At 39.9% G+C, this 24,353-nt stretch overlaps 1 protein-coding gene and 1 pseudogene across 1 annotated transcript; both read right to left on the bottom strand.

Moving 5' to 3' along the window:
* Positions 1–8,912: 8,912 nt before the first annotated feature.
* On the bottom strand, positions 8,913–20,562 carry LOC134098311 (trace amine-associated receptor 1-like; annotated as a pseudogene).
* A 2,768-nt stretch (positions 20,563–23,330) lies between these two features.
* Positions 23,331–24,353, bottom strand: LOC134098309 (trace amine-associated receptor 1-like). Its single transcript, XM_062551339.1, has one exon. The coding sequence runs from the start codon at positions 24,351–24,353 to the stop codon at positions 23,331–23,333; it is 1,023 nt and encodes a 340-aa protein (XP_062407323.1).

Here is a 24,353-nt window from a genome sequence, read left to right as displayed (position 1 = left end):
AGCAACAAAAATATTGTTTATTAATAAGTCCAACAGACCAGTGCAATTTTTGCCATAAAGTGTAGCAATACCATATTTAGAAATAGTACATTTTCAGAAATTCATGTAGCCTATAGATAGGTAGACCTTCTGTAAACTATAATACTGTGATATCCTGTTAATTGTGTCACCTGTTACCTTGAGTTGAGTTCATGAAATTGTTGTGTCCCTTTAAGGGGAACTGGGGGGCGGAGTTTACGTGTGTGCGTGTGTGCTTGTATGCGGTTCTGAGTGTGAAGTTTCTTTTAGGTCTATGAAAGTTGGACATGGAATTAGGTGCGGTGGATTACTGTTATAAGCGTGAGTTGTGGATGTAACAGCAACTCGGTTGCTATTTGTTTCATAAATAAAGCTCAGAGGTTTCCCTCAAGTATCTGGAGTAGGCCTATCACAATACTTTGTCCACGCTAGCAGCTAGCTGCTTTATGTTTTGCACTGAGGTGATACCTGCGGTGATACGTCCTTGTTGCATAGGTTGCACACAACCATGCTCTTATCTACGCTTCCATCCGTTCGTTTTTTGTAACAACATTTCCCATCCACAGGGCAAACCAACGCGGTCACATCAGCTTCTTTGTTCATGTTCACTGTGCCACTGTGGTTTGTTTTGTCTGAACCGAACTCATGCCACTGATCTATAAAGAATACCTGGATAGACTATCTCATTGTTGCTGACCCATCAACAATGAAGCCAATGGAACTGTCCCGAGTGGTCCCATAATGGCGGCGAGGTGTTCCAATTCCATTGTTGCAGAACGGCAACATTCTTTTACTGTCTTTTACTGTCTATGCATTCCTATGGCAAAGTGGTCCCATAATGGCCGCCCCCATGTAGGCTTCAGAATTTTGACGTAGATGCTCTATCCAGGTATTCTTTATAGATCAGTGACTCATGCGCGTTACTTGGTGCTCCAGTATAATCGGTCCGTCTGAAACTCATCCAGTGAGAAACGTTCCGCGGTGCAAAAATAAATAGGCATACGATTAAAATGCGTCAATTTGTTTTAACGCATTAATGTTTGTGTAATTAATTAATCGTAATTAACGCGCTAAAGTCCCGGCCCTAATATTTTTACCTTGGATTTTGGCACAAGGGATTATAACAAGTATTAATGTAATTATGGTGTGTCATGAGACTGTGACCAACTAACATGTTTTTTAATATTTCATGATTTGACGTGAAACTACTATTGAGCTAACTAGCCTGCTTAGAAAAGTGAGAAAAAACATGGGCCTATAGCCTACCTAACCTATTTCATAACATCTAAAAAACACAAAGGCCTACCATAAAGTAATTGATATATTTCATGTTCCAATCAATGTAATATTGACTGTAAAGTGTTGTTTAGGAAAGGAAAATATGACATTTGTGTTCATGGCTCCGACACAAAAGATTGAATGAGCAATAATGGACAGATAGTTTGTCATCATCTATACATCACCAAGGGACAGAAGTTATCCTCTGATCTTCATATTTAGAGTTGCCCAAGGTTTTTGCAGAGCGCGCACCTGTTTGCTCTATGACTGATGGCAGTGCCCGAGATCAGATGACAATACTTGGATAATGACAATTTGGATAATGTAGGCAGAAATATAAAGATAGATAGCCTAAAGGTAGGCCTATATCAAACTATAAAGGGCAATGTTTAGGGCACTGGAAAGGGCAATGTTTAGGGCACTGGAAAACAAATGCAGAAGGAATGAAGAATGACCGGCAAACTACTTCTATACTATACCTCACTTTAGCAAAAACATAGCCTATCCCAAAAGAGACGTTAGGCCTACATGACATATCATGCTTATAATTTAGTACGCTTTAGGCTACATCAGCAATATATGACCCTGGGTCATATTGGAAACGTACTGTACCTTAACATAGGCCTAGAGGTCTTTCCTTCATAAGGTAGCCTACTATTTTCTATTAAGTAAATCTACCAAATGTACACATTGCATACCACATTACTGCAAGCAGAAGAAATGACAATGGACATGGATGCATAGAATCTCATTCCAGAATGCGCTGCTTGGAAAATCATAATTAGAAACTATTAGAAATGACAGCGCATAAATGTAAGCTAGTTAATATCAGATGGCATAGGCTAGGCCTACACATGTTTTTTTGTGTGTACGTTTGTTTTTCTGAATCACACATACGATAATTCCAGAGATGATCTAAGATCAAATTAACTTCTACTTAACATTTTTATTAATGAGGCCCCTGGCGCAGAGGTCAGTTGCATCTGAGGGTTTAACAGCATCAGGAGGGTGAAGAAGATGGTTGATGATGGAGAAGAGCAATTTAGGGTGGTTTTGATGGATATTGATGAGTGTGGAGTAATATCCTGTTTTTGCCTGAGAGAGGGCTTCTTTGTAGTTTGTGACGTGTTCTTTAAATGTTTCACGGTGGACAGTGAGGTTGGATCTTCTGTATCGTCTCTCGAGCCTACATCCTGCGGTGCTCAAGGATGAACCAGGGGAAAGGACCAGAGAAAGACACTAACAGGTGGTGAGAGGTGCTACAAAGTCCTGAGAGAGAGGGCATGGTTGTAGTGTTCAACTAAGGGTAAGGGTGGTGGGTGACGAGATGAGTCGCTATGGAGTCAGATAGCGTCGAAGTAGACTAGGGGCTTTGTGGACCCAGACAACGTGAAGTGAACACATTCAAAGGAGGTCATATTGACTTTGACCAGGATGTGAGCACGATGCATAACATTAAGCCCGCCACCATGGCCAAGGCTGTGAGGCTTCAGGATATAGCCATAACCTGGGGAGTGGCTTGGTTGAGAGTTATGAACTCTGTGTGTTTCTCCTGTGAGAGTTAGAATTATGAATTAAGAGCTACTGTATATGTATTAGTTAGCAGGGAATGCTGATATGCTAAATTATTTATAACACAGCATACGTGTTAAGTGCTGTCCAATCTTTAAGAATTACTTCATCTGATATTGATCATGCATATGGCAAAGGAAGACATGAGATCGTTGGTCTTTGAAATTGTATGGAATTTTGAAATTGGAACCTGACGTGGAGATACTTTTCCATGTCAAAGATGGGGTTTTTTTTATAGTAAATCTGAGCGTTGCCATGGATTTGAGCTTACGCACAGTGCGTAAGAACATTTTACAAATGAGGCCCCAGGTTCCTGGATTTCTTCCAGCAGAAAGTGGACACCATCCATGGGCAGCTCCAGTCTCCTGGGCTCTGCCCCACACTGCCCCAACAGGATTCTCACCACTCAGCTGCCGGCTCACCTCAGTGCTGCCTATCCGCCTTCTCTCCACTCGATGCCGACCGAGTAAAAAAAACTGGTCACCTCAGCCAAGACCTCAACAGCAGCCCTGACCTAATGTCCACCACACTGATCAAGACCTGTCTTCCCATGCTCTGTCATCTAGTGGAAAACATCATAAATGCATCTCTGGTGTGGTACCATCCAGCTTCATCACCTTTCTGAGCTCATCGGTCTAGTGGCACAGCACTGTCCTGGTTCCAGTCCTACTTCACAGACCGGAAACAATTTATCACTCTCCATGGCTCCAACTCTGATCTAGCACCCGCTACTCCTAGGTCATGTTATCCGTAACCATGAACTCAGCTTCCACTGCTATACCGATGACACTTTATATCAGCACAAACTCCTTATGCCAGCTCCCACCCACAGAACTTGTAAACTGCCTGCAGGAACTCAAATCATGGATGACCACAAACTTACTCAAGCTCAACAGTAATAGGACAGAGCTCATGGTGGCAGACCCTGCACCACTGCTCAGGAAAGTTGGAGACCTGGCCCTGGTTGTGGAAGGCTGATTTCCCCATCTCCTGAGGCGTCATCCTTCCAGACCCACATCAACATCACCAAGTCCGCCTTCAACCACCTCAGAAACATCTCACAACTTTGGCCTTCACTCACACATTCAGTAACACCCATCCATGCCTTAATCACCTCCTGTCTGGACTACTGCAATGGTATTCTGACTGGACTGCCCACCAAGGCCCTTAGCAGACTCTGAGTATGTCCATAACTCAGCTGCCAGGGTGTGTGGCAGTATGGTTTGTTTGGGTGTTGTACTGTGTTTGGTTTTCGTCAAACATAGCGCCTGGAGTTCAGTGCAAAAAGTTCAATCTTAGTCTCGTCTGCCATAAAGCCCTTTTCTACATGGTAGCAGAATATTCCAGTGTATATTGCACTAATCTCCAAGCGCTATGTTTGGCGAAAACCAAACGCAGTACACCGCCCCAAAACACACCATACCTGACTGTGAAGCATGGTGGGGGCAACATTATGCTGTGGGGATGTTTCTCTTCAGCGGTTCTGGGCAATGGTCAAGATAAAAGGGAAAATGGATGCTGTCAAGTACAACCACATTCTTGAGGAAAACCTGTGTCCCTCTGCTAGACAACTGAAGATGGGCAGGTCATTCACCTTCCAACACAACAATGATCCTAAACATACTGCCAAAATAACAAAGGAGTGGCTTAAGGATGGGAAGTTGAATGTCCTTGATTGGCCAAGTCAGAGCCCTGACTTAAATCCTGTAGAAAATCTGTGGATTGACTTGAAGACAGCAGTCCATCGCCATTCCCCACAGAATTTGACTGAATTTGAGCAATTCTGCAAGGAAGATTGGGCAAATATTCCCCAATTTAGGGCTGCAAAGAGACATATCTAAACAGATTGATGGCTGTAATCAAAGTAAAAGGAAGCTCTACAAAGTATTAAATCAGGGATATGCTGACTTTTCCAATCCTGTTACTCTAGTTTTCCAATTTTTTTTAAATTAATTTTCAGAACTGTTGCCTTTTTTCATTATTTTGATGTTTGATGCTAAATTTTTAAATAAAAATGGGCTTTGATTTCAGGCTGTAAGACAAATACAGCTATTTCAAAGGGGTATGATGAATTTCTAAAGGCATTGTATGTACTGTAGCACCTACATGTATGTACACCGAACTTTCCAGTTATACACACATACAGCTAATACAGAGGAATTTGTTAGTTAATCATTCCTGGCCTGATTTATGGGACATTTTAATAATAAAAATAATAATATTTTTTTACTATGGACAGTATATTTTGATTTCTTAGGTAATGAAAGCAGATCCCCCTGTAATTTTAATCTTGTTTGTAAACAAAATGATTGTGCGCCTGACTTTATCATATGTTCAAATCTATCTGGAAATATATGCAAAATCATGCATATTTAATGAGGCAACTCCTCATTGCATAATTAAACATACAAATTTTAAAAAACTTGCAATACTTGTTTTTCATACTTGTGTAAGTAATCAACTGAGGAAGTTTCATGGTGATATCTATTATTTTAAAATTTTACCCTATTCACCTGTAGTGTCTCACTTTAAATCCCGAATATGGGGAAATGTGGTAAAAGAAAACTAGCAGACAGGTGGGGAAATGCACTGTATGTTGTCACAGAGAAGAATTGTGACATTCATGTGTATAAGATCCACAACTCTTCTACTGGCCATGAAAAGATTGTGAAGGAGAGGAAACAGAAGGGGGTCGAGGCGTCCCATTTGCGGAATTTTGGCCCTGCTTCTTATTTTGGTCATCCTTTTTAGTTTGGCCCTGAAATTACATCCCTTAATGGAGTAGTATGGGTAAAGCATACATTTTTTGAATCCTTGGAGTCCTGAGAGTATTTTAGTTTCTGTCTTTTGTGTCTGTAATGTTCTCTGATGCCACAGGGCATAAAGAAAGTGTAAAGTTTAGGCGGAAATGGTTGAAAATGTTGTGTTTTTGTTGGCTCAAAGAGCTCCAGTGACCTCTGTGTTAATCAGAGGGCTCCACCAATGTGCTTGAATGAAAGCTTAGGATGTACTCTTTAAAATGATACCACACTCAATGCTATACAACACTGATAAGTATCTTAACCATGGGTTCAACCAGGATATGCACCAGGTGTCTAAAATGCAATTTATTGTAGAGGGTGGTGTACTTCATTAGGTGATAACCACTAAAAAGCTACCAATCTCAGAAGTCTATCACATCAAAACATAAACTAGGGATGTGTAGGTATAAAAAAATCACAACTAGAATTTGCCCCCCCAGATGGTACCGGTAGCCGGTCTGGCCCATGGACTATATAGCAGTTTGTGGCCAGCAGTCCTTTACGGATCTACGGGGATCCAGTGCACAGGCGAGTGAATCCAAAAGCATGGCTACTGCTCAGGGCCCGTATTCACAAAGCATTTTATCATACCACTAAGAGTACTCCTAAATCGCGCTAGAAGATTTTAGTTAGGAGTTTTCCGTTAAAAGTTATTCACAAAGCCTTTCAGACCTACTTTTAGTAAGGAGAAACGCCCACTCCTAAACTAAAAGTGAGTCTTCGTTGCTATGGTTGACGTCATTACTCATGCACGAGCTTGATGAAAGTGACCACCTTGATTGGCTGGTGATTATAACGCGGGAATGATGGCAAACCTCCCCTACGATGACGAGTTGAGTGACAGGTGTTAGGTCTTAGCTGGTGAGAATGCGTGCGCTATGTCGGGCTGTGAAGGATGGAAGATGATGAATAAATAGGCATAGCCTTAATGAATAAAGAGTAAAGCAAGCCTAGGCTTACAGAATCACTATGGACTGGAGCAGTATCTTTGCAACATGTTTTAAATTAATCTGTATGAAAACACGTAGCCTATATTTGCAAAGAGGAGAAGCGATTTAATTTAATTAGGCACAATGAGACGTTACATTTAGTTTACATGCAATGGTGGTTTTGGTTGTCGGTGGCATTATTACAGTGCATGCAAATGCACTGTTCTGTTCTTCCTAGGCATCTTCTTCTTCTTCTTCTTCTTCTTCTCCTAACCAGGTCCTAATCAGCTTCAACCGTTTAACGTGGAAACTTGGTTCAAACTTTGTTACGTAGGTCTTGAAAATAAGACTAAGTCTATGTATATTTCAGTTCTGTAAACTTGATACTTTTTGAAATATTAGCAAAATATTTTTCCCCATTGACTTTTCATAGACCTCTGAAGCTGCCCTGTTGGCCATATAAGGAGATCCGGGAGTTAATTGAAGCCAACTGCCCATATATGGCAAGCTTTTTTGTAGGCGAACTTCAGAGGTCTATCGCACTGCACTGCTGATTAAGCTGATTTGCACCTGTGTCAAGAGCCAGGTGCTCATCGCACTATCAAGTTTAATTGACAGCCAGTTAAATTGAACCTGCATTATCAGCTCTCTCTGTCTACCCATTCACTCATACACACACACACACACACACACACCTGACTGCAGCACTTCATATATACCACACTTCTCCATGCACTCCACAACATTCTCACCTTAACCCAACTCTCCCATTTCACTGCATCATAGAAAGCCATGCTCCTTACATCCACTTACATCCACTCACACACGCACGTACGCACACTCACACGCACTCACACTCAGAGGTGGAAAAGTCAAGCTTCAGAGAGTAAAAGTCCAATCACGTATTGGTTCCATCTGTGCAGTTAAACACAGGTGATCTCACCAATTAGCTGCTCTGCCTGGCTGAAGAGTTACTACTGAGAATCAGCTGGTTGGTTGGACTTTTCCACCTCTGCCCCTAAGCCACATACATACAACACACTGCCCCCCCCCCCCCCCCTTCCCTCACCTTCCTCTGTCCACAACTGTTTGTAAATTTAAGTTTGTTTCACATTTTATCTTATGTCTTGCTTTTGCATGCACTGGTAATTTCCTCGAAATTACGTTTTCTAGTTGCATTTGCATCCTTAGTTGCAATGCACATTTACTCCCTTTCATGACAGCGAGCTCCTGCACTGCACGGTCATTTCAAAACATCGCGACGTGAAATGCCACTAAAAGCGGGTTGTGAATAGGTCTTAGTGAGTTAGAAGTCCTCTCGAGTTCTTTTACGCTGTCCTAGACTTAGGAGCTACTTTTAGGCTTAAAATGCTTTGTGAATAACTTTTAGTGAAAAAAATTAGGAGTCATAAAGTTAGGAGTGACACGCCCATTATTTTCAGGAGTTCCTCCCTAAATTCGCCAGTTAGGAGCTACTTTTAGCCCTAAAATTCTTTGTGAATACGGGCGCTGCTTCTACTGCAACCTTGCTAATTTGTTGCAGCGGCAAACAAATAGCCAACCTTGCTTGAGACACAGGGAAGGAACTGGGGTGGCAGCAAGCCAGCGCCCAGGGCTCAGACCTGTGAGGACAGGTCTGCTCCCCACTTATAGAGCAGCCGGTCTGGGTGCCAATCAGGGCAACAAGAGGGAGGGACCAGAAGAATGAGTCAATTGCCATAGACGATCATGCCAATCTGTTCACCCTGCTACACAAGGTAGCTCAAAGTTTATATTTGGTCGCAGAGCGGTTCGATGGGTATCTCCTTGGGGATCGAAGGTATCCTTGACTCCCGACGCTCATCACTCCGTACCCTAAACCCGCTCCTGAACCACAGACGACATTCAACTTGGCACACAGCAGAACCCGCGTTAGGACTGAAAATACATCCGGGAAATTTAAGTCCAGATTCAAATGCCTACGTGTTTTAAGAGTTTGTCCGGAACGGGCCTGCGGTGTAATTGTTGCGTGCGCCGTCCTCCACAATATAGCTGTTCTGTGCAGAGATGCCTCCCCTTTTTGACCCGTTCCTCAAGGAGGAACAAATTCCACAAATGGATTTAAGGGCAGGACAAAGGATGCAAAGCCACATTTGCAGAAATCACTTCAATTAAAAAAAGAAGAAAACAAAACATTTTCATTGCTTGTACAGATTATGTCTAGTTTGGGATGAGTCACAACTTCAATCAAAATATTTGACAAAGATTAACAAGACATAACATATTGTATTACGTTGACAAAGATGACGCTTGAGCCACATCTCTTACAGAATTGTCACACTGAAAACAGTTGAATTCTTGAGGAGCCCTTTTGAAATATTCTACCCGAAATGATAATTTGGAATGAATGTCTGAACCAACTATAAAAATACGCATAAACCACAGGATTGAATGTTGAATTTAGATATCCAATCCATATGACTACATCAACTAGTAACTGTGGAGTTTGATAACCAAAATGTGGATCAATCGTAAAAACAAGATTATAGGGAATCCATGCTAGCAGAAATATACCTATGATAATGACAAGGGTTTTGGTAGCCTTCCTCTCCATTTTAGTCAATGACGACTTCCGAGTGGCATTCATGATTTGAACTGATCGTGCCTGTTCCTGCGCTACAAGGAAGATTTTTACATATATACTGACCATTATCATGCAAGAGATGTAGAACATGCTTTCTAAAGTGCTTGACAACATACTTTGCAATAATATGCAGCTACCCTCACAACCAACACTGTTAGAGAATGCCTGGATTCCTGAAGTCTTAAACTCTTGGAATGCCAGTATATAAGCAAATACAGCTGATACAATCCAGCTAATGGAAGTCATTATTCCAACAGTAGAAAAGGTTATCTTAGATTTATACAGGAGTGGATGGCATACAGCATAGTAACGGTCAATATCATTGACAAAATGATAACTGATGCTGTGCAACACATCACATCTATACTACTGTGGATTTTGCAGAACAACGCTCCCAAATACCAGCAAGACTCTACAGACAGCATCACACTAGGGGGCATTACAATGCCACCCACAAGCAGGTCTGCAACGGCCAGGGAGAGAATAAGGTAGTTTGTAGGTGTTTGGAGCTGTTTGAAATGAAGCACACTGATGATGACCAGCAGGTTACCAACCACTGTTACTACCACTGCCATTCCAAAGAAAATATAGAGAGAAGCCTGAATAACAATTGGATATGTGAATTTAGGACAAGAGCCATTCACAGAATCATAGCAGAGAGAAATGTTGCCTGAAGTCTCAGAGTCATTCAGAAAATTTGGGCAGCCGTGGTGTACTGGTTAGCGCATCGGGCTTGTAACCGGAGGGTTGCCGGTTCGATCCTCGACCAGTCCACCACGGCTGAAGTGCCCTTGAGCAAGGCACCTAACCCCTCACTGCTCCCCGAGCGCCGCTGGTTGTGCAGGCAGCTCACTGCTCTGGGTTGTGTGATTCACCTCACTGTGTGTTCACTGTGTGCTGTGTGTTCACTAATTCGGTTAAATTGGGTTAAATGCAGAGAACTGAATTTCCCTCACGGGATCAAAAAAGTATATATTCTATTCTATTCTATAGAATACTCATCTCTGAAGATTAGTTTTGCCTAAAAGAAGAGAAAATAATAGCACATCTTCCATGGGACCATAAAGCACAATGCAGTTAAGACATATTAAATATAATTTCTAGTACATATAGACAACACATCCAACTTCCCACCATTTAGGGTAAATATAGGATTATTGTTATTATTATTATTATTATTATTATTATTATTATTATTATTAAGATATTAATTGATATTAATACTCACCATGTTCACTGCTCCTGGGCTTCATTGGGGTCTTCAGTCACATGACCTTGAATGGGGTCTTTCAACTAAATGTAGTTGTCCATGATATTGGCCAACTTAACATCAGGTTAGCATAACACCAAAGGACATTTTTTTCTGTGACGAACTTTACTGAGTTTCTACCATTTTAGAAATGTATGTATGGGAAAAGTGATTGCCACTTAGTAAAATAGACACTTGCACAATTATGCCAGGAGCGTTCATTAACATTTTTAAACATTATTTCCTCTATTTATAAAAGTTAATATTTATATAATTATGTTGTCTACCATCACACCATAGGACAATTTTAAGGTTTGGGTCAAAGTTCTGAAAAAACTATAAATAACTCAGGTATTAAAACAGCAAATTCATGTAAAACAAGAAAATGTTGAACCTTTTACAGTAGCCTATTTTAAATTATGAAAATGTGAAATTAATTATCTTTAATCTTCTGTGACGGCGAAAAAGCCATGTCATGTCATCTACCCATAGACCTTATTTTACAGAAATACAACTGTTAAACGAAGCCTAGTTGGTTTTGTGACCGCTACGGTGTATAGGACTTTCCTTCCTAAATACCCAGCTGAGTTCGCTACTCCTGTGTGTGTCAGTGCGTTGTGCAGTAGGTGTTTGCCCATTAACGGTGTCCTAGAAAGTAAGCCCTCGTACAGACAACTTACCCGCTTCTCGCTGGGGTCCCCTCTGTAGGCTTGCGCCTCTTGCAAGAGGTTCGATGTTCTCTTTGACACAGGGGAGGCAGGAGACACGAAAAAGAACTCTCGGCGGCTTTTAAACAATGCCCTAACAAAAGGTTAGGGCTTTGACTTTATTGAAAATAAAAAATAAAGTATAATATAAAAATTCTATTTGTCTCAAAATACAATGTTCAGAGTCCAAAAGAAAAAGGAGAAGAAAAAGCCCAAAGCCCCAGCGAAGGAGACCTTTTACACTACTTTCAAGCCCAAGTCTAGACCTATTGCGCTCCGACACGACCAAGTGCCTTTGTTTCTCTATTTCCTCTTTCTGGTGACCTTGCTTTGAACTCAGACCTGCATATGAACTACAAGCTTATTTTCCTATACTTGTTCTAAGCACATTCCATTAAACATGACATACTATATAAGCTGAATTAAAACACTTAAATCTTTTGATTAGACATTCTATCAAATTCAAGGAAAAATACATTTTAAGTCTAAACAGTTATTCTTTAAAGTTTAAGTAATAAATACAGTTTTTTTTAAATCTACTGCAAAATCACTAAGTAAAGCTTCATTTTTATTTAAGCAAAATCACACTTAAAACATCTGAGTAAGTATTCTTTTCATATATGTTTATCTATCATTGCTGCATTTGCACAATTATAGCAAACCTTATGGGTACAATCATACTTTTCCACGGTTTCACTTTCTACAACCTTCTACAATAGGATGGTCTATGTCATTTGCAATTGCATGCTAACTGAGCATGCAATGACTATCTATGCTATTGGTGTCTGATAGGGCGGGGCTGTGGAAGCGGATTATCATTATTATTTTAGCTTTTGCAGAGCACATTGTGAAAAGGTTGACTATTTTTCTGTAACTGACAGTTTAGTATGGCTACTGCAGATATACAGTAGCTGACATTTTGTGTAGTATTATGTAATACTTTGTAAGTATCATGTTATACATTCACTAGGGGTTAGGTATGACTCACATTAGCCAGAGGTTGGTTAGACTCGCTGGCCATGTCACGTCTGTTCTCATCCTGACAGAGAAAGAGAGAACAAAATGTTGATTTCTGCTGATATTTAACAATTCATCTGTGATTAAACCAACAACAAGAATCAGCAATGATTTAACTAATACAACCACAAACATGAAATAATATGATTCTTACTCACAACATTGTTTTGTGTCCTTTCAGAATCTGAACAAATTGTTTTAAACAGCAGATGGTATTTACGTGACCTTTTCAGTGTTGATAGTTGTGTTAGGTTATCAGTAGACCACTCACTTGCTCTTTTTTTGCAGATCACCACGATCACTACAATGGCTGACAAGAGGCTGGCAACAAGAACCCGTACAATGATGAAGACTGCAAGAGACAGACACATTCAACCATACATATCCTGTTTGTCTGTCTGTCTGTCTGTCTGTCTGTCTGTCTGGTTGTTAGCAAGATACTGTAACTCAAAATGTTATGGATGGATTTCGCTGAAATGACCCCATGTAAGGAGTGATCCGGATCACCGTCTGGATCCAGGTGGTGGTTATGCTTGGCGGAGGTCTGCGCTCTCAGAGTGCTTTCCTTTTCTAGTATACTGTATGTGATGCGATCTAGGATAAAACTTTCACATGGTGCACCAAAAAATCAGATTTTAGCCCCATTTTCTACCCTCTTAACATTCTGATACCATCCTCACAACATTCTGGACTCAAATCTTGGATGTTGCTTGATCAGAATCATAAGTTGGTAAAATTGCACCATGTGAAGGGTTTTCCCAGGTTGAATCACATATGTGACCATTCAAAGCGAAATCAGTCGTTTTGCGCACAACGTTATTTTGAGAAAATCAACAATAACAAACTTCCGGGTTAAAATGTTGAATTTCACGTTTTCGCATAATTTGACTGTATACAGTCTACAGTTTCATATCGTGAACGCATTTCACGGTAAAACATACGTTTTGACTGTTAAACCCGGCGAGGATTCAACACATTTGCTGTCATTCCCGTTGTGCACGTGCTGCTTAAAAAGGTGATTTCTCCTCTTCTGGCATATCGTGACAGGAGAACCATGGCAACTTTGGATGCAGTTATCTTAGCGATAGTTTGTGTAATACCCTCGATATACATATCGTTGGAAAGCTTAGTTTATGGCTGTTCACGTGAGCACAATAACTTAATTTATTAAATTTTACCGAAATGACTGGTTCCGCTTTACAGGGTCACATATAGATATTTTGTTTTAAGTAAAATATAAGGTGTAAGCAAATGTTGCTTATTGCTGTTTTTTGTCTGCAAATGAATAGCCTACTGATTTTGTGAATTGAATTGTACAAAACATTTGTCACAAACCTTTACAAGCTAGGCTTTTTATGTATTAAGGTGCAGTGCTGTTATTGTCTTACAGAACGATGTGTCATATGAGCAACTTAGCATAGAACTGGATCCATCTGGAGGTGAATCGTTCTATTAATAGTATGTTGACTGTGATCGTTTTTTGCACTCCTGCATTTGAACATGAAATGTGGAAAATTAGGAAGTTAGATGAAAGCATCCATTTTTACACTGAGTAGAAACATGGCTTACCTGTACGATCCTCCAGGATTTCAGCTGATGATGCTACTAAGAGGAAAGTGCAGGGTTAACAAAATTCTAAATGACAAATCCTTCTTTATTCTTCCCCAACTTCACTTTATGTTAACCATAAGCACAACATCCGTGGTTGCTGTTATTATACGGTTGAAGTTATCAGGACACTCTGGACCCTAATTGAAATGGTGGGTAAAGTCATTCAACATGTAAAGTAATATAGCTATCATGTGGCAGGTGGGAGGAATAAGCTGACTCTGTTTCTGATATTGTTTCAGAGTGCCCCTAAGAGTATTCAGAGATGGACAATTTAGGCCGTTTCAACAACAACAGTAGCCTGGCAAGCTGAACTATACAGAAATGTATAGTCTGGAGTCGGACCATTCACAGAGCTGAAGCCTGTGGGTGGGATGAACCGGTGTTTTTCAAACTACTCTGCACGTAATAGGCCAGCACTTGTGACCAATCGGAGCCGGTCGGCAAAACGGCAAATACATCCTTCTTTAAAACGAATGACTTGAGTGCTTCTTTCTGCTCAACCTTCAAAGAAAAGCCCAAAGTCCAACTCTTCCAAAGCCGATTCAAACGAGCTCGCTTCGTTAGCCTCATCCATCTTTTGTTGTTGTCTATGGTTGTTGCAACACGGTCTCACAACCAACTCGTTAAACGAGGACACATGGTCAAGCCCCTTGGCGTCAATATCGGAAGCCGAAGGTGCCTCGCAGCTCTGTCGTCACTGTGCTAAGGCGGGCTCAAGGACTCTGTACACAGATAGAGCGTTTTGATTGGACAGGCTGGCCTGGTGTCGAACGCAGGCTTGGCCTTAACGGTGTGACCCTAGATCATCCCGCTAGGCAAAAATATTTTTGGCCGCTAGGGTGCGTCTAGATTTCTAGGCTACAGCAACAGGGCAACAGAGCATGACATCACATGCTAGAAATAAAACATTCCACAAAATGGGGTTCATCATCTTCTCTATAATCAAGTTCTTGAATTAAACATAGGCTTAACCCATTGTCAAAAAAAGAAGTTAGTGCTAGACCTATCATGACCTGCAGACATGTAACTGTTTCTATATGGGAAATTGGGCATGGTTTGTACGGGCACTGCACTAGTAGGCCTACTAGTCAATAATAAAATACCACCATTCTGAACATGTAGGCTTTTGGTTCAGTGATTGTAACACAGATGACATTGTGGTTTCCTTTGGCCTGGTATTAGTCATTTTTCAAGTGACCATTATTCAGCAAACTAAACACATCATTTTACTGTCTTCCTCTGCGTTTTGCCTTTTTTTGTATAATGAGAACCCAAAAGTATTGCGAGGGAACTTAAGTAGCTCAATCATCAGCATGAATCATCATCATTATCCTTAAGGGGCTCTGTACACTCATGCCACTCTATACGTGTTCACCGCCTCTACTAACCGTCTGCAACTCTGTCCTGTCCAGAAATGACTCCAGCTGCACTTGGCATGGTCCAGAGAGCACTGTACTGCACTGCACTTTATATACTGCTAATGAGAAGCACTCACTTGCACAGGACTCTTGTATTGATCCATGTACATCTATTTATTACTTATTATTCATGTATTTTAATAGTGAATTTATAGGATTCATTGTACTCTACTCCATGATACTATGTGAATTGCCCTTTGGGAATAAATAAAGTGTTTTTGAATTGAATTGAATTGAATTGAAATTTGTGCCTCTGAATGCATCTCATGGTGCAAGACAATTTTTTTCAGTGGTTGTCTTAAACTTTTGTCAGTGACTGTAGACGAATTAATCTTTCATTCAGATTCACTTTTACAACTCTTCCAAGTAACTCTACACAAGAAACAGGATTCATCTGATGTTTGCTAGGAAACATATCCTCCTACCTTTTACTTGAATGCTGTAGGTGGTTGAAGCCTTGACCTGCCCATCTGCAGTAAGTCGGCATGTCCAGGATCTGCATCTCTCAGAAGGCTTTAGATCTACGGGTTTCTCAGCAATAGTGATGTTACAGACAGATGAAGTTTGTATATGAAGGTTGCTAGTGCTGTTCAGCTCCCTGTTTTCCTTATCCACCCAGCTTACATGAACTCTATTATTTTCCACTGTTCTTTCACACTTGTCATGTGTAAGCAGGAGGCACTGGAGAGTCACTTCACTACCAGGCTCTATTTCTGTCACTTCTGATGATGCTGACACTAAAGAGGAATTGAAATTGAAAAGTGAAAAATAAATAAATGAATGAATGAATAAATCATATGGTATTCAAATGTATGTAAGGATTTGCTCACAGTTGCAAGCAGTATCACTGTTTATGAGTATAAGTTTTGCAAAGACGTATCATACGTAACGTATACGTGACGTAAATCATTTCATAAAGAAGTTCAACAAATACATACTTTGGAGAACTGCTAGATATACTGGAGCATCATCTCCCTGTTTTTGTCCACCTTCTTTCAGAAACTGTTGACATGTGTAAAGTCCAACATCCTCAGCGGTTGCGTTAGTAATATTCAAAGAACAGTTAGACGCCACCCTAAGTCTCTTTGATCGAGTTGTTTGTAGATTATGTTTAACTAGTCCTTGGCCAACCTCTTCAGTAGTTCCGCTGTATCCATTATTGTAGATCCATGTAGTTGAGGAACAGTCTTTGGCAAGCACATTAGTGCAGGGAAGGGTTACTTGCCCCCCAGCGCTGGTGAAAAAAGTGGGAATGGCATCTCCTTTGACACCTGCTGAAGAAAAATATGATTAAAGTTGGCACCGATAGCATAGCCTAACTAGTCTGACATACTTTTGCATTTAGTACAACTCTTGTATTATCTCAAAAGCTGGCATAAAGATGTATAGCTGAAAACAATATACTTCTTGACAATGCGCTCTCAAAAGAACAGTGAAGTACTGCACATTTTACTCAAACCACTTTTTTCTTGGTCAGCAGCGTTACCGTTTCCAGTGGCTTGAAAATAGCATTGTGTGATCGATGCACATGACCACACCTCATCTTTTCACAGGCACGCCTGTGTGTTCGCAAGTTAATTTGCTCTCTCTCTACACATCATGTGCACATGACAAAATAATGATGATTGCTCTGGCCACAAACTAGCAAACACAGTTGTGTTGCACCGGTCACTGTGACACGCTAGGTCTAAGATAGGGCCCTATACACAACTTTTGACTGGTAGTGTATGTCTAACTGTTATTTTTGAAGTGTCTGTGATGACCCTTCTTCAGTTCTTCAGAGAAATGCCATAGAAGAATGTTTTTCAGTGCTTCAAAGAACCATTGAGGCAACAGTTTCAACTGATGCAATGGTTGAACACAGAGTTTAGACTCTCCATGGAACCATAAAGAGAATTAAAGAACCATTTAAGCACCTTTATTTTTAGAGTGTACTGCCAGTTGCCATCTCACTGATATCATTATGATTTATGAAACAAGGTAAAATGGGTTGCAGAAAATGAGCTGAGAGAACAAAATCACTCGGAGGGCATGGGGCATTGTTCTTTGAGTCATCAGTCCCATGTTCTCATCCTAAAGGGTATGATAAACCTTTGAGCTTAGTCCTTAACCTGCCTTCATTAACTGAACACATAACACAACACATCTGTTTGTATTGACTGTATATAAGCCGCAGGACAGTGTTTTATGTAAGTTAAAAGAAACAAAACCATGTTAGTACCATATTACTGTTTTTTTTTTCAATCGCTAACAAGCGTTTGTCCATTCATTTGACACATTTTCAAAACTCTAAACACAGTTAGCACAGCATCGGTCTTTTGTGGCCATACCATTCACACATTTCATGTTGTTTTCACACAGTATGCAGTCAGCGAATACATTTTCACACTGCTTACATTTTCTTAACAGACAAACTATACCTCCCAACAAAATAATGGATCGTTTTTGTATTATTTTCGAATGTTAACACACAACATCCCACAATAGTTAAAACAATATTCCAAACCTTAGATACAGTATAAAAACCTCTGCTTCTGCAATGTTATCAATTCAAAAGCAATATATCTCAGCTGATAATAAACAAACAATCGAATAATTGACACACAGATTATTTACAGTGCCTATAGAAAGTTATCATACCCTTTTGAAATAGTTACTTTTTTTGTCTTACAGCCTGAAATCAAAACCCATTTAAAAAAAAATCTTTTCCAGTTTGATTTACAAATGTAGCTGTACAACATCAAAATAATGAAAAAAAAGTCAACAGTTCTGAAAATTAATAAAAAATTAAAAACTAGAATAACAGGGTTGGAAAAGTCATCATACCCCTGACTTAATACTTTGTAAAGCTTCCTTTTGCTTTCATTACAGCCATCAATCTGTTTGGATATGTCTCTATTATAGCTTTGCACACCTAGATAGGGGAATATTTGCCCAATTTTCCGTGCAGAAATGTTAAAATGTAGTCAAATTCTGTAGGGAATGGCGATGGACTGCTCTCTTCAAGTCAATCCACATATTTTCTATAGGATTTAAGTCAGGGCTCTGACTTTGCCACTCAAGGATATTCACCATCCTATCCTTAAGCCACTGCTTTGTTCTTTTGGCAATATGTTTAGGATTTTTGTCGTGTTGGAAGGCGAATGACCTCCCCATCCTCAGCTGTTTAGGAGAGGGACGCAGGTTTTCCTCAAGAATTTTGGTGTACTTGGCAGCATCCATTTTCCCTTCTATCCTGACCAATTGCCCAGTCCCCGCTGAAGAGAAACATCCCCAAAACATAATGTTGCCCCCACCATGCTTCAAAGTAGGTATGGTGTGTTTTGGGTGTGTTTGGGTGTGTATACAGTGTTTGGTTAGCGCCTGGAGCTCAGTCCAAAAACTTCAATCTTAGTCTCCAAAAAGTTCGATCTTAGTCTCATCTGACCATATAAGCTTTTTCCACATGGTAGCAGAATATTCCAGATGTGTTTTTGCACTGAACTCCAAGCGCAATGTTTGGCGAAAACCAACACAGTACACCACCCAAAACACACCATACCTAGTGTGAAGCATGGTAGGGGTAACATTATGTTGTGGGGATGTTTCTTTTCAGCGGGAACTGGGCAATTGGTCAGGATAGAAGGGAAAATGGATGCTGCCAAGTACACCCACATTCTTAAGGAAAACCTGCGTCCCTCTCCTAGACAGCTGAGGATGGGGAGGTCATTCGCCTTCCAACACGACAATAATCCTAAACATACTGCCAAAAGAACAAAGCAGTGGCTTAAGGATAGGATGGTGAATATCCTTGAGTGGCAAAGTCAGAGCCCTGACTTAAATACTATAGAAAATATGTGGATTGACTTGAAGAGAGCAGTCCATCGCCATTCCCTACAGAATTTGACTAAATTTTAACATTTCTGTACGGAAAATTGGGCAAATATTCCCCTATCTAGGTGTGCAAAGCTATAATAGAGACATATCCAAACAGATTGATGGCTGTAATGAAAGCAAAAGGAAGCTTTACAAAGTATTAAGTCAGGGGTATGATGACTTTTCCAACCCTGTTATTCTAGTTTTTAATTTTTTATTAATTTTCAGAACTGTTGACTTTTTTTTCATTATTTTGATGTTGTACAGCTAAATTTGTTAATAAAACTGGAAAAGATTTTTTTAAAAATGGGTTTTGATTTCAGGCTGTAAGACAAAAAAAGTAACTATTTCAAAAGGGTATGATGACTTTCTATAGGCACTGTATGTTGGGTAAATTGGGCCAACCACAGCTGATTCCAGTCTATCTTAGACTCAGTGGCAGGGGTTATTTATCTCTACATTGACACTTACACAGTAAAAAGAGGAGGTGATGTTTTTGGAAGCAGAAACAGAAAAATACAAATACTGTAATGTCTGGACGAGGAAGAGTAAGAGTAAGGGGCCCAGGGAGAATAGCAGGCCCAGTGAGAGGTGCAGGAGCACTGAGAGGAGCAGGTGCAGAGATTAGACACAGTAATATTGTGCTTTTTTTGTTCACCTCCTTTTTATCTGGGCTTTTTGCTGTTGTTTTTTGTTCAGCATGCTCTTGTGTTTCATGGATATTTTGTTCTGTTCTTATTCTGTTCTATCATAGTCTACTGTAAACATTATACTGCATCTCCTGTAGGCCTAGAGAACAGTTAAAAAAAAAAAGATTGGCTTTTTACTGGAATGCATTTGAATGTGAACATTACATCTGGACATACAGTTCCCAACCAAGAAATTTAGTGTAAAAATGCTGGATTGCATGTTTTGCATGCAAACACCTGTAAAACTGAAACATAAAAGTCTATGCAGTTTTTGTAATGTCAACAGTAGCCAGTATTTTGAAACCTAGTGTACTCTGATTGACTGCATGTATCTTGTGAAGTGAAAACAAGTTTTATTCTTTGACAGAGTGATTTCATTTTGTGTCAGATTTCCAGTGTTTTAGTAAAGTTAGTGTGTGCAGAGAAATGACGAGATAGTGTATATGTAACAAAATGTGGTGTAACAACATGGAATGTGTTTTTGAGAGGACAATTATCCATTTGGCCAATTGTGTTTTGTAGGTGTGAGTCTGTGTTTAGAGTTTTGAAAATGTGTCAAATGAATGGACAAACGCTTGTTAGCGATTGAAAAAAACTGTAACTGCCCCCGTGTTTTAACCTCATAGTTGATGAAATTATAATCATTACTAGCAGAACAGCAGATGTATCAGTTTTAAAGCAATTGCATTGTTTGGAGTGGTGTTGATAAAAAAAAATATGTTGTTTTACTTTACCTGTATATGCACAGTCGGAGCAGATCAGTAAGACCATTAGAACACAGCGGTTAGTTGCCATCTTCGTTGCCCTCACTTTTCTGTTGAATGTCTGAAGTTGTAACTGAATGTTATCGGACTCCACATCAGTTTCACTTCTGCATTATTATGATCACGACTGATTCCCCCAATACTGACTTCTTCCACCTGTGGTTTCTGTGTGACAAAGCATTCTTGTCCCGGCTGAACATGGTGTCTGGAAATATTTTAAGGAACTAAGCAATACAATAAAATTTGCATCGTCAGTGCAATTGGGTGTTTTAAGAGTTAGTGCCATTAAGTTCTCTATGTAAAAATAATGGACAGCACAATGTTAAGGTAGAGGTTAATATGTTGAAGGTGGTAATGGGGCCACTACACAGTTTCTGGGTATAATTTAAGAATAGAGCATTAGGCCTAAGTCAAATCTAGTGAATATCTGTGATAGTGAATGTGAATATGAAATTGTAGGCCCAAATTATGATTTACTGACTCTGAAACACTTAACTGTTCATTCTCTTATTTTCGACTTATTTATTGATGTATTAAGTATTTATCTAAGCCATCTGTTAATGTCACACTGTGTGTGTATGTATGAAAGGAAATGTAAGGGGGATAATTTGCCACACAGCATATTTTATCACATACTACAGCATTTTCACATGCAGTCACACCCTTACACTAAGAGAAATTCAAGTCCAGTTAAAAGCCTTATCAAAGCATCACAACAGCTGTAGTTAAACAGTAAAGATTAAACACGCAAGGAAAACATATATAACTGAATATTAAAAACTAATGTAACTGCCATATGAGTATGAACAGAATAAAGGATGTAGATGGTGTGCCAGTACTCTAGAAGTGTTTCACTTCATGTTCTGCCTTATTAAAATATTTCTATGGGTGCCTCTCATTCGTGTTTTATATATCCTCCCTTCCTTCCTCTGTCCTCGTTCTCACTGATCTAGATAAAGAATGATGGGGCGGCAACAATGGGATAGTCTATAGATCTGTGGGAACGAGTCTGGAGGACCGATCATCGAGGATTGAGGAGGGATGTTGAGAGAGGCCCTGTGTGTCTTCAGGTCTTTGCTATCTTACTCACATGAAAAAATTAAAGATGTTTGTGATGGCATATTGCATTTCATTGTCTTTCTACTTGTATTCTGACAGACATGAAGTAGATGGGAGATGAGGGTGATATAGAGAAGACCTATAGACAACTAAAGTTTGGGATCTCAAACAAATTTTGAAGAGGGACTTATTTTATATAAATGTATGAGTTACGCATTTACTTTGAACACATGTATGGCAAACATCAGCATTTCTTCAGTGTGGCAATGCATGTATGGCCTTGGCACTTCCTCTTGGGTTAACTCAAGCCTTTGCTGACACATTGCTGACACAATGTTAGGTCAAACTGTGACCTAAAAGTTTAGCCTGGCTATCACCAGACCAAGCTCAATCATTACTCTGAAGTCTGCTCTGTATTATTTGCTGCACAAGATGTGTGATCAATGGGCATAGTTTAAATGACCCTGTATGCTATTGAAGAGTCCTTCAACCAATCAGACCAACAATCTGGGGGCGCCAGGTGGATGAGCCAGTTTGTGATTGGTCCCCACAGATTTGTAACTGAAGTAGAATAGATCGGGCTGGGTTTACCCAGTCTACTAAAAAAAAATGTTTTGGAGGTTTTAGAAGGAGTGATAGCTACAGTCTGCATTCAGACAGGGTTATGAGCATCAATAGCAGGGAAAGAGCCATCTGGCTGCACTCTGCAGCCTGCGGACACTGGCTGTCCATTGCAGAGTCTGTAGGCTACTTGTGTCTCATTTCAGGGGCTGGATGCTTCGGAGCATTCGTGCACTGCAAAAAACTGCTTGTCTAATAAAATCTAATCAAGTGTTTTAATCTTAATATATCAAGATTTAGTTTTTGTTTTCAGTACAAAGAGACTTACCTAGTGCTTTCTTGTGAAATCATTTAACTTAATTTAAGAAAAGTTTGACTTACTTTAAGTGAATTCTTCCTGACATTTATCTGCCAGTGCAGTAAGTAAATTTGTTGAAAAACAAGCAGCATTTATCTGCCAGTGCAGTAAGTAAATTTGTCTTGATAAGACTCCTTAAAATAAGTCAAAGTTTTCTTAAAGCACTAAGTAAGTACTTTCATACTTAGAACAATACCAAATAGATTTTTGATATTAATATAAGATAATTACACTTGGTTAGATGTCATTTTCTGCAGTAGCATAACCCTTCCCTTTCTTTTTTTTTTGTACGTTTACTGCACGTTTCACTCACCCGCATGTGTGTGTGTGCTTTTTTTTTATCTTGTGCATACACTGCACAGCAGGGCCTCATCCCCAGCCCATGACAACAGAATGTCCTGATATGGCTCTGCTCGGGAGGGGGACTTTGAGTTTAGCATGTTGTGAGCTTAAACTGGCATGATGGAGATTTTATTCTTTGCGGTTCGACCGAGGGTTGCCAAAAATGAAAACGGGACTATTAGCCTACCTGAGATGGGACTTTAGAGACTGAATGATTTGTCAGGGGATGCCAATCAGTGCTTATTTTGTTTATTACAATTCTTCAAATACGGTCATGCAAAATTCTTCAGTTTTCAGGGGTTTTTTTTATGTGAATTTTATTCAGAGATGTTAAGTTGTATAATATTAAAGAACATTGGCATAGCACGCCTGTCTCTCATATCAGGCGGTGGCGTCCTGCGAGTAGTGTCCACCTCAGCTCCTCACGTCCTGCAATGTGTATGGCCTTTGCACATAAATATGGAATTAAGTGAATCATTTCACTCTGTAAACAAATGTGTGTTTGATGAATCCCTCTGAAAAACTTTTCCAAGTAAAATAATTCTGAACGCTTTCCTAAACCAGCTGTAAAACAGTGCGTATACAAGAGGATTAAATGTTGAATTAAAATACCCAATCCACACTACCATATCAAACCATAAGGGGGCGATTAGGTACCCAATTAGAGGATCAATTATGTTGCAAATAAAGAATGGAAGCCAGAAAGACAGAAATACTCCCATGATAATTGCAAGAGTTTTGGTGGCCTTCCTTTCCATTTTACTCACAGCGGTTTGTCTCCCAGTCCTCCTACCTTGCATACATTTGTCAAGAATGGACCGTGCCTGTTGCTGTGCAATGAGAAAGATTTTCAGATAGATACAAAGCATAATTACTCCGGGGATGTAAAAAGACAACAAAGATGAAACCGTACTTGATGCAACACTTTGTAACAAAATACAACCACCCATACATGTGACATTATTATTGAATTCCTCAATACCCAAAATATTGAGCTCTAGGAACACCATCCCAAAACCCACTATTGCAGATATGCCCCAGCTTATCGAAATCATAACTGTTATTGCAGAGCCAGTGATCTTAGACTTGTACTGGAGAGGTTGGCTTATGGCATAATATCGATCAATAGAAATTAATGACAGGTTCAAAATGGAGGCTGTGCAACACATCACATCTGTGCTGGTGTGAATTTTGCAGAACCACTCCCCAAAATACCAACATGACTCTATAGACCTGATCATACTAGGAGGCATGACAAAGCCACCCAACAATAGGTCTGACACAGCTAGAGATAGAATGAGGTAGTTTGTGGGTGTATGGAGCTGTTTGAAATGTACAACAGTTGTGATGACAAGCAGGTTACCAACCACTGTTAGCACTGCTGAGCTTCCAAAAAAAACATAGAGAGAGATACGAATAACCACTGGATAGGTGTATTTGGGACAAGAGCCATTCATTGATTCATGGCAAAGAGAAATGCTCTCTTGGCTCGTCAAGTCCAT

Source organism: Sardina pilchardus, chromosome 12 (assembly GCF_963854185.1).
Source record: "Sardina pilchardus chromosome 12, fSarPil1.1, whole genome shotgun sequence".
In the NCBI taxonomy this organism is placed as follows: Eukaryota; Metazoa; Chordata; class Actinopteri; order Clupeiformes; family Clupeidae; genus Sardina; species Sardina pilchardus.
The sequence above is the reverse complement of the archived record's forward strand: the minus strand, read 5'-3'. Positions and strand labels throughout refer to the sequence as shown.